Source organism: Protobothrops mucrosquamatus, unplaced genomic scaffold, assembly GCF_001527695.2.
Source record: "Protobothrops mucrosquamatus isolate PMUCROS unplaced genomic scaffold, P.Mucros_1.0 scaffold1853, whole genome shotgun sequence".
Lineage (NCBI taxonomy): Eukaryota > Metazoa > Chordata > Lepidosauria > Squamata > Viperidae > Protobothrops > Protobothrops mucrosquamatus.
In genome coordinates, this window is record NW_015387983.1 from 36,611 (window position 1) to 48,744 (window position 12,134).

The window sequence follows — 12,134 nt, forward strand, 5'->3', positions numbered from 1 at the left end:
GGTTTTGGTCACTTCACATGACCCTGGGACACTGTGACCGTCATAAATATGAATCAGTTGCCAAGCATCTGAATGTAAATCACAAGACCCTGGAGATGCTGCAACATTCCAGCTGATCGGTGCTTCTTCTGGGCTCAGCAGAAGCACCAGGATCAGCGCCGAGCTCCAGCTGGAGCCTGGCGCTGATCCTGGCGCTTCCGCTGAGCCCTGACAGCCCTGCAGCTCCAGCCATCTCTCGCTCAGGCTTGTGCGGTGCTGCCACCAGTTGAGCTCATTCCCCTCCCCCACTACCACTTTTCTAGGATGGTCACGTACCATCTGCCAGGTGCCAATGTACCACAGGTGGTACCCGTACCACTGGTTGAAAAGCCTTGATCTAATGGGACACTGGAGGTAGGCCTTCCCTGTTGCTGCACTTGCCCTATGGAACAGTCCCCTCCCCCCGAGCTCTACATAGCTTCAACCTTACACATTAGGGAATCTTTTAAAAAAGTATTTTGTTTAGGAGGTCCATTTTAGTGGTGGGTGAAGTGAAGATCTGAAGTGTCTTTCACGGTTTTTCTCCATATATTGTTTCACTTTGTCATATATTGTCCCTTTTGTGTTGTATTATATTGTATTCCATTATATTGGTTTTAGTTTCTGAAGCTGCCCACAGGCATTTGGGAGTAAAGTGGCCAAAAAAATGTGAAAATCAAATTAAATAATCCTGGTTTCTCACATACATTTCCATTATTACTATTATTGTTCTATTTCTACTGTCCAACATATGCTCACAATAATCCTGTAAAAAGGGTTAGGCTAAAAGATGATGACTGGTCTAAGATCTCCCAGTGAACTTCATGGTTGAATGGATATTTAAGCCTAGATCTCCTCAACTGTGCTAGCCCTACAATCTAAACTTACCATGTCACAAAGGGACCAGAGAAAATCACCTTCATTAAAGTTCACACAGCAAAAAATACAAATAAATAAGGAGCAAATCCTGTTAAGGAACAAGTAAGGGGCATTCTGTACAGTGACTGACCAAAACAGGTCATTTTTTAAACATCCTCTTCCTCTTGCTGCTGTGCTGCTGACCACGAACAGCGGATTGGTGTGCCAATAGCAATGACCTGGCTCCATACCTGTGGCCAACTCTCTAGACAGCGCTCTCTTTGTCCCCAAGTCACCATACAATGCACCCCATTATTATCTGCATCAGGGGCAGATTGCTCTCACACCTATCCTTGGTATGCCACTGATTCTGCAGGTCTACCATGTGTAATCCATTCAGTTTCTATTTTGGCATGTAATAAAATCATCTCTTACATACCGTATTGGTCAGCTGATTTTCAGAAGCGTTCTCTCTCAGTTGCCCACGCGGGACCTGGGAAAAGTGGGCGGATAGTTCTGCCATTGGGACTTTCTTCTTGAGTTACCGCAGCTGTAAAAAATTTTAAAAAGAAAGAAATTCTAAAAACCTACAATTTATTTGAATGAATTCAAACGAAAAACTATCTTAGCAGCTCTTTCTAAATCAGTGTGAAGAAAAAGCAGTTTGGTATAGAGATTAATGACACTTAAGTACATATGGTTCAGTGATTTCACACTTAGCATGGATTTGTGATTGGCAAATCTGTTCCAAAACAAAGTTTGTCTAAACTTGAACTTTAACATCACTTACAAAATATCAGAACTAGCTGCAGAACTACTATAGAGCAGGGGTCCTCAACCTTGGCAACTTTAAGACTTGTGGACTTCAACTCCCAGAATTCCTTTGCTGGCTGAGGAATTCTGGGAGTTGAAGTCCACAAGTCTTAAAGTTGCCAAGGTTGAGGACCCCTGCTATAGAGGGATACTTATGTGAGATGAATTTAACGTTAATAAACACCCCTGACTATAAATCACAATTAGGCAGCAAAATGTTATGCATCAAATCAATATGATGCCAAAAACTGAACAGCATTGTAGCTCAGAATATGCCTTCTTAAATAAACTCGCTGTCTACACTTTGAAGGTTTCTTCTTCCACTCATTTCAACCAGAATAAAAATTTTATTTACCACATTGTAAAGAAATTTCTCAGGCAGGCTAATCATAAATTCTGGCACCGGAAAGAAATTAAATATGATTGATACATATTAGAATATAAACATCCATGTATAATATTGTAACTACCTACTGCCACCGTATATTTTCTGCTGTATGGAAAGAAGACTGCAGTTTTACAAATAATTTTGAACAGGGATGGGATTACAATAAAGAGAACACAAATAAACAATTACTGTAACGAATATTTGAAAGGCGATGAAAGAATAATCTAAAAGCAAAAGATGAAAATAATGTGAGTCAAGTTGGGTGAAGACGGACTGCTGAAGTTCTGGTTTTGAAGACTAAATTTGAAGGATATAATGAAGTGACACAATGAACTATAGAAGAAAAAAGATTATATGTAGCCTAGAGGTGTGGGCAATCGTTTTCAACTTGTGAGCAAAATATCTGCCCCCTATGCGGGGGTTATATACAGCAAGTCCAATAACACATTAAAAGAATAGGTAAAATTGAAAATTCCATTTCTCCCCCCCCCTTGGGTTGGTACTAAAGAATACTAAAGACTAAATTGTTACCAGGAAATTCCCCACTACTTCCAGTTTATTATATATTTATTATAAACATATCATTATTATTAAAAGTCAGGTATCCTGGTTTGTATCAATGGGGGTGTCTGTGGGCACACTGACGCTCTAGGCTGAGATCCTCAATCACAGCAGTTTACAAAGCAGAAACGGAAATCAAACGGTTTCAAAAATGACATGACAAAGATGAGTGGAAAGTAGATCTGGAGGTCCTGCTAGATCTCGGTAATGTTTTCTGACTCGCTATTTAACAACAGGAGCAACAACGTGGTTTCTGAATCACGCTAAACAATTAATGAAATGATAAAGAGATAAGTAAAAATAAATTATTGCTGAAAAAAAAATCACCACAGAGGGCACTGGCATAAATACTTTGTTATCCTTATAAGAAGATGTTTTGACAGTGTTTTAGCAATAGCAATAGCACTTAGACTTATATACCACTTCACAGTGCTTTGCAGCTCTCTCTGAGCTGTTTACAGAGTCAGCATATTGACCCCAACAATCTGGGTCATTTTACCGACTGGAAGGCTGAGTCAACCTTGAGCTGGTGAGATTCAAACTGCCAAACTGCTGGCAGTCAGCAGAGTTAGCCTGCAATACTGCATTTTAACTCCTGCACCACCACAGCTCAGTAATAAAGTGATACAATCAAGAATGACAGTTGCTACAGTTTCTAGTCCAGTGGTGGCGAACCTATGGCACGGGTGCCAGAGCCGGCACACAGAGCCCTCTCTGTGGGCATGCGCACCATCGCCCCAGTTCTAGGCCTTCAGCTGGGTTTTATGAAACCTTTTCGCTTTAGGCCTCCGCCGCCGTGTACAAAAAAAAAGTTCAATCAATCAGTCAATTTCAACTTCTCGCGGGAAAAAAAAAGATCTTGCAAAGTTGGAATTGATTGATTGAACTTTTTAGTCCCACCCAGTCTGCCGTTACCACCGCAGCCACGCCCACCCAATGGGCCACACCCACCCAGCACCTGACGATGCATTAAGTGGGTTTTGGGTTGCAGTTTGGGCACTCGGTCTCTAAAAGGTTCGCCATCACTGTTCTAGTCTGATGACTACTTTGGTAAGTACAGCCAAAGTCTTTTATTCACAAAAATGAGCCAAGCTCCACCCAGAAAACAATTACAATAAAAAAAATTGTACAGGACTGAGACATTCAACAGTCCCTCTGTTTTCCTTTGACTCTGTATGATCTAAACACAAGTGGAGCATATTTACTGAGATAGCATTGCAAAAATCACAGAGAAATGAAAATATATAATAATTTCTATTTTAAGTTTTCTATATTTTGTCCATTAAGTTCAAAGAAGAAACTATTGAAAACCCATAGGAAAGCAACAGTGATAAAAGGATAATGATAAAAAAAATGTGTACTTGGGATGTCCCTATATGAGTTTTTTTCCTGGTTTTTGTTTGTTTTAGCAACAACTTAAAAGGTTTTTGGTATATTTATCAGATCTTCCTATCTAATCTACAGTTCTGATAAAGAAGTACAGATAGTTCTCGACTTACAATGACCGTTCAAAGTTACAATGGCTCTGAAAAAAGTGATTTGTGATTGTTTTTTCACATTATGACCATTGCAGCAACCGTGTGGTCATATGATCAAAATTCAGGAGCTTGCCAACTGACTCGTATTTATAATGGCTGTAATCTCCTGGGGTTATGTAATCTTGTAACCTGACAAGTAAAGTCAATGGGGAAGCTAGATTTACTTAATAACCGTGCCACTAATTTAATAACTGCAGTGATTCACTTAAGAACTTTGGCAAGTAAGGTCATAAAATGGGGCAAAATTCACTTAACAAATTTCTCACTTACCAACATAAATTTGGGGCTTAATTGTGGTCGTAAATGGAGGACTACCTGTACGTCTCCATGTAGGTAGACAAGTACTAGAAACAGTAAAGACTACATTACAAGGAAAAGACTGTTGAATATTAAATAAAATAAGGATAGCTGCACATTTTTTTAAAGAAACAACATGAGGCTGGTGAATATTAGTAACTGATATCCCACCTAACTGCTTCCTCTGTCCTTTTGCCATGCTTCTAGAATCTAGACCATATGAAGCCAGTTAATTAAGAAACTAGCATGCTATTCAAAACAAGCTCTTGAGTAAAAATATGGTCAGGTTGCAGTAACTTCCTTTCCAAGCACCTTTCAGCCGTAATTTGGTTTTCCAGGGCTGGTAAACACTTACCTTCCACAGAATACTTTTGATCAGGGGTCTTCAAACTTGGCCCTTTTATGACTTGTGGATTTCAACTCCCAGAATTCCTCAGCCAGGCACGTTAGCTGAGGAATTCTGGCAGTTGAAGTCCACAAGTCATAAAAGGGCCAAGTTTGAAGACCCCTGCTTTTGACCATGTAGAGTGCAATCACAGCATTTTTCTGCTTTATAAAGTAAGAAAAGGCACTCTGTGTTAAAGATAAACAGCTGTCGCATTCACACCCCTGAGGTTTCTGAAGCATCTCTACATGGAATCAAATCCAAAGTATCACACAGCTCCATTATTTTTCCCCCTTTTTCATATCTGTGCCAAGGGTTGAAATGAGAACAGAAAAAGGCTAAACCTTTCCACATCCTGTCCACAGTGGCTCTAATCCTCATGTCATCAGCTTTCCCCCCCTAAAATACTTGCCCATGGTTTATTAAATAAACTACAATAAGCTAATTATACAGAACACACTGAATCTAAACTGGTGGGGCTGATATTATAGAAGGAGTTCTGATACAATCCCTTTCAAGTAATTGTCACTGAACTTTTGGAAAAATATGGGAAAGCAAACTGAAATTGCATGTACCCTCATAAGAGTATTTATTAAAATAATTATTACTAAATACTATGTTATACGTAAAGGAAACTAAAAATAAGAATCAACCTACAAATATAAACCATAATGACTGAAGTAAACTGGGCCAAGATGGAAATTCACATCTACTTCGTAGGGGGCTACAAAACAGTATGACCTCATTCATAGAGAAACTGTTCTCAAGTGGAATATATTTTAACTGTATTTTTTCAGTAAAATATATTTTTACAACACAGGATAACATAGTCCTGATACATGCTTAATAAAGTCTACCATCCAGCTATAAATCATAGGATCTGTATTTTTTTTATTTACAGAGTATCAATTTGTTTTGTAGGACTAAACTGTAATCAATTGCTTTAAAGAGGTTGTGTTCACATGGTTTACTCATAGGAAATTGAATGATGGTTTTCTCAATCTTGTGCTCTGGATTGGCATAATATTCTAAAGTATATTCTGTATATATTGCCAAGATTTGCATTGTACACTAAAATGCAACTGGCTAGCTCTGAGGTCAATGTATCCTATAATCAGATATAAGGTTAATAAGCATTCTTTGATCTAGACATAATTAAAACAAAATGACAAACAATCCATTTAATAATCGTTTAATATGAAACAGAGAGTGTTTACCTCAAAAGTCATGACAACTATATGTGAATAAAATTTCCTTTTTTCCCAGGCTAACAGAAAAGCATTAGAACCTCTTTAGCCAATTAACATTTCTTTTTGGAATGGAAAAAATACCAGTGCTTAATTACATCTGTTCTTCTAACTTCTCTTAGGTGTCTTTAACACGGTACTTATAAAACAGCAGCAAATTTGAAAATACAAAGAAATAACTTTATAAGAAATATCATTATCACAACAAAGTAGCATTCTATTTGCCTTCAAGAGTGCCTATAAATGCTCCTACCCTCACAAAACTAATGCTGATCAGAACATGTGATTTTCTAATAGTCCTTTCAGCATTGCTTACTATTATAGTTCAGCAATATTTGATTGATCATAGCTTCCTCACTTTTTGACCTACAGCCTAATCCCATACAAGTTGACTTTTATTTTTTATAAATTATTTGTTTTAAAGCCAAATAAGGGATTTGAGGCAGGGATATTTTAAACTGATTCAACAGCACCATCTCACCCATTCATTCCTTTCATTCTCCCCCCTCCCCCCCCAAAAAAATCTAAGTGCAAATACAGAAGTATTTTACAGGGGAATTTCACCTTTAGTTTCATCCCAAACAATGTATAGGAGTACAAAGTTGGTATTACTTTATCAATAATGAATCATAGTTTAGTTTTCCAGACAATTGTTTAAGTTTTGATCTTCTGTACCAGATATGCCTAACTTTTTGTAAGCCAAAGCCCCACTTCATTAGATGTATGGAATGTAATTCTAAATTGGCATATTTGCAGTCCTGGGAAGAAGAAAAAAATGTTACTGTATAGCAAAGACAGAGGAGAATATAATGCAAGAAGCATTGGTATTGTACTATATGAAAACTTACATGCAAGTTATTTACTGCTGCCAAAATCAACCATGCAATATAAGCACACAAATGTAAATTAAAATGCAATAGCAATTTATCTGTGATTTGCTCATGCTATGATTCGTTCAAATATTTTTCCAAGCCATATTATGGTTTTTGTTTGGTCTTAACTTAGCATATTGTGTTAATCCAAGCACTATATTTTGTAAATAATGCTTCATATTGCTTAGCCTGATATATAAGTCTACACAATTATATGTTCAATAGCTCAGATAACTCAAGCCATAGTTAGCACAATGGTTAAGTCAAGTTTACAACCTAATAATTTAGTACTGATAAGTTATTTAGCAATAACAATTTTTTAATGTCACCATGGTTATTTTATATATTTTGTATTTTGTCTTGCATTTTCTTCTCCGTATTTGTTGTTTTTCTTTGATTAAATAAGCATATTTACCAACATCAAATTCTCACTTTTAAATTGGATTCTGGTCCACAAAAGAGCATCTCTTTTTAAAGATGCCATAAAATATACAACTGTTTTCCTGTTTTGAATGGCTTCTTCAAGGCTCCAAGCCAAAGCCAAAAATACAGGATTGTGCCCTCTAAAAGAGGGTTTCCCAAAGCGTGAGGTGTACCTGTTTCGGAGTCGAGTTTAGAACCTTTGTTTTCATTGTTACAATAAACTCTCCTTTTCCAAATTTCACGGTATTGTTTTCATCGTTCAATATTGTACGCCTACTCTCTTCTGGTGTTCATCTTTAGGGGAGGTGTGTGCATTAAGATTACACCAACAGGAGACGTGAAGGCAAAAAAGTTCAGGAACCCCTGCTTTAAATAAAGGAGGAGAACTTACTCCGATCTAAGTAAGAGAAACAGAGCCAAGATCCTTATGAATGGGCCTCGGATCTTGGCCTGGAGCCAAAGGAACAACTGTATCCTTTTCACTTCCACGACGTGGGAACCAGGCTTCTCACAAAACAAAGCACATCCATCGGCTCCAGCCAATGGGCTTCCGCTTTTAACGCAGGGAAGATTTCGGTTAAGACCAGGGAAGCGATTTCAGTCCAAAGCCTCGCGCCTTCCCGCACAGCCCGATCTGGAGTCAAGCCCAGCCCGGCTCTTTCGCAGGCACTCCGATTCCAGAGTCCAGAGTGGGGAAACGGAATCGCTACTCCAGATTTACAAAGGTGTGCAAAGCGAGGCCACGGCTGCTTGGAAGGAAGTTTTGATAGACCTGAAGCTATTCTGCTTCTTGTAGTAAGGGGGCGGGTAGGGAGAGACCTAAGGGAAAGAGTCCCGAGGGACAAGACCTTCATCCCGCACAGGCCCCTCGCCCTCCCCGAAAGCCCCCGTTTACCTTTCCGCCTCGGCGCCCAAATTGTCTTTCCTTCGGCCCGAACCACGGCAAAAGCCCCTTCCCGTTTTCGCCCGCCGCTTCCGGCCCAGGCCTCGCCCCGCCTCCTCTGACTCCCGTAGGCGGGGCGTCTCTCACTCCTTGTTTTCTTTGGCAAATCGAGCTTGTCCATCAAAGGGAGCGCCTCGCCCCTCGGCTGTGGACAACAGCAGCTGCAGCCGGGGAAGAAAGGGAGTTAGCGCGCATGCGTCGGAGGAGTTGCAGCTGCTGCTGCTTCTGTACAAGCGCGTCAACCCCAGGCGTGTGGAGGTAGCCGGAAGGAGGCAGCTGGGGGTTAATTTTTACTTGACGGAGTCCAGGTCGTTGAACCTAATTTGGTTGAGAACATGTGGATTTTTGCCAAGCAATCGCTTTTTCTTTGTTTTCCCAGGGAATGAAAGTATTGGATGGATGTGCACACCAGGGTAAACTTTAACGTGATTTGTGTGCTGTATGCCTTTGTAATTGAAGTTTGCATACAGTAATTTGGTGCAGAAATCTAATCATTCGGTTTTTTAAAGGCTGTTTTATTTATAGACATTTCTCGAGGGTGATCATTGGTTGCTTCACGCTTTTATTGAGGTTCAAGCTATTTTAGGATTGCCTAGCTGAAAAAGGGGTAGCCACCAAGAGTGCCGGCAACTGAGAAGAAACGAGCACTTCATGCTCTTCAGTTTTGGACTACAGAATCCATCATTAAGGATCCTTTTCAATTGTAGGGCAAACTTCTGAGAGCATCAGGTGAATTATACTCTGTATCAACTTAAGATCTACTCACTTAACTGAGAGATGGGTTTAGATCTGAGCCTTCATTTGCTAGTTTGTATGGTTGTTTTAAAGTAGGGTGTAATATAAAACCATACAGAGGATTCAGGCTGTAGTAACGGCAGCTCCTCCCTCTCAGGAATTAAACTAATAGGTTTGATGGCTGATGATTTTTTGTTTTGGAATAAACTCAGTCCTAAAACCATAACATCACAGACAAGTCTTGTTATAGTTAAAACATTACACAGATATTTTCATTTAGAGGAAATGGAGGAAATAGGAACTAATCCCTTAAATCTAATTTTGGACATTACTTTGCCAAGATCTCAGTGGCTGGGTTTGCACATTACCCTAAACCAGGGGTAGGCAACCTTGGCTCTTTTATGACTCGTGGACTTCAACTCCCAGAATTCCTGAGCCAGCATGGAAACCTCTCCCTTTCTCCTCAGCATGGCCGGCTCAGGGATTCTGGGAGTTGAAGTCCACAAGTCATAAAAGAACCAAGGTTGCCTACCCCTGCCCTAAACCATCAGTTTGGTTTAAATAAAAAACAAATTTTTGCTCAGCTTGTAATTATTTATACATCAGAATGGTTATTTTCACATATTGCATTAAATACAAGCATGCCATGTCTTAATGAAAGTGTGAATCTACCGGTAGCTATTGAATTGGAATAAATCCCTATTTACAAAATCCCACGGTAACCTGTAATTTTATGCATAATTCACTTCATCTGTTGCAGTTTGAAAGTCACCACGAAAACACCAGATAATCTGTTTTAAAAGTAATATATTGGCACCATTACTGTTCAGAAATATGATTTTAATCTTCAATAGTCTCAAAACTACAGCCTTAATTGTATTCCTTGTGCTGTTAATCTGTACAATATTTTGTCTAGATTTGTCACTCTCTCAAATAGCAATTGTCATGGGTTACAATTACCATCCCTGTGAATTTTTGAGCCTAGGAAGGTAGCTTATTACTCCTTCAGCTTCACCATCTATTTTCATTGGCAAGCAGGCACTGGTATTGTCCAATAACTTTACCTTTTAAAATAAGTGTACCTTTATGTATATATGGGAGGGGGGAAGAAGCATGAGCTTATTTCCTAATTAACATCTGTGGGGTTATGAAGAGTTAGACACAATTTTATGAAAAAACAATGATTTAAAAAAGGGAGTGGGGAGACTGCCATACTTTGTGATCCTAGTCAGACTTTAGGTTTCATTAATCAATGCAAATATCAGTTATGACTAGTAACAACCAACCACTATAAGAAAATGCCTCCTCATAAGTTTGTTTATAGCATTATATATTTAATTTTAACAAGTTGAATCTTATCAGGAGTGATGTTGGTGAACCATTTAGAATCAACTGTAATCCTGTAGCATTATAACTTGCAATGTCTGAGCTTTATTTTTACCTATTATTAAAAAAAGTTATTGTGTCTTTATTGAAATAGTGAGTCAACATCCAATCCTTGTTGGAATTTTTTTTTTAAAGCTTTAGATGTAGTAATGGCACAATTTAGCAGCAGTGACTTCAAACGTTTCTTACATCTGTAGATCAATCCTGCACATCAGGTTAGGGTTATTTTGAACTAGTTCTCTTTATATAACTGCTTGAATTCAATGATATTTTTGTGCTGTCTTGTATGAACTGCTTAATTCAGATTGTACCATATTTCAATTGAATTAAGTTTTGTTATCATGTTCCATGTCGTACATTTGTTTTGGGTTCCACTCATGAACTGGTACTCTGACTTCCTGTAGCAGTTGCACAGGACAATATACCTTTTTCTCTCAATGATTGCAAGTTGTCTGGGTCTTGAAGCTGCAAAGCAGTGTACCATTTTTCGCCCCATCATGCTTCATAGATAGGATGAGGTACTTTTGTTGGCAATATTTTTTTTTCAAATGAAAACATTTCTCGTCAATGCCAAATAATGTCCACTGTTGTTTTGTTGGTCCACAAAACATCGTTGACATGGATGGAAATGTGTTTTTCAAAAATCATGTTTTCCTTCTTGTTATCCTCTGAAACATGAAGTTATCCTGTTATGCAGTATTTTCCTTCTGGTGGGATCATGAACATTGGTGTCAGGTAATGCAAGCGTGGCCTGTGTTAAAATTATTATGACTTTCAATACTGGGAAAAATAACAAGGGTATTCCATTTTCTCCATTGGAACCCTGATTTATTGTGGATTGCTGGAGGCCAAAACATTTAGCAACAGTTTTATAATTCTTTCCAGACCCCAACTTTTTCTGAGGTCCACAAAGCTCTCTTGTTTGGGGCATAAGGTTACGTTGTGAATAGCAGACTCTGATGATGGCAAGATACGTAGTTTAAAACAAACTCTGGAGGACCCCTCAAACCTGTACTATACTGCCATCTCATTGATTCCAACATTTAATTCAACACACTATCTTAAGAAAGCTCATATCCTAAGGCTTCATGAGGTTTTCCTAGCTAACAAAGATAATGAATGTTGACTCAATAAAGACCTGCTATTTATTCAAAGTTTATTACAGATTTAGATGGAATTTTGATCAGATTGCATGTGATGGTACTGCAAAATTATGTTCTAAAAATTCTAAAGAAGTCACAAACCTTCTCTAATACCAGTATGTCGGGTACCTGACTGAGTTTGAGTTTAGCAGCTAACTAGGGTCAGGGCCAGTTAACTAAGATAAGAAAACGCAAAATAACAGGGGCATAAACTAGTGGGAAAAGGCAAAAATGGCACTAGTTTTGGAGTGCTCCCATGACTGTGTCCAGTAGTTTATTAGATATAGATCTTTTAAAAGATTAAAATTCATCTCAGTAGGATCAGTTTGCAGCTAATTTAGCTTGATCCAATACAATGTTGGAGCTTGACAAATGGGCAAAATCTGAGATTACTCTATACAGCAATATGAGCACATCAACCAGTTATATTCTCTTCCTCCCATAAGTGAAATAGAAGTATTGATATTATCTTAAAACCTGAGTAATCAAAATTCAGATCAAATATATACATTTTTAATATCTGAAATA

General features: G+C 38.5%; 1 protein-coding gene across 1 annotated transcript in view; it reads right to left on the bottom strand.

Moving 5' to 3' along the window:
* PSEN1 (presenilin 1) overlaps positions 1 to 8,396 on the bottom strand; it is a 36,770-nt gene extending 28,374 nt beyond the window's left edge. Inside the window, exons 1-2 of the mRNA XM_015823380.1 lie at positions 8,296 to 8,396; positions 1,316 to 1,426 (exon numbers count right to left, since the gene is read on the bottom strand). Coding sequence (XP_015678866.1) covers positions 1,316 to 1,399 — 84 coding nt within the window. The 5' untranslated portion in view covers positions 1,400 to 1,426; positions 8,296 to 8,396. The remainder of the gene's footprint in view (positions 1 to 1,315; positions 1,427 to 8,295) is intronic.
* Positions 8,397 to 12,134: the final 3,738 nt, after the last annotated feature.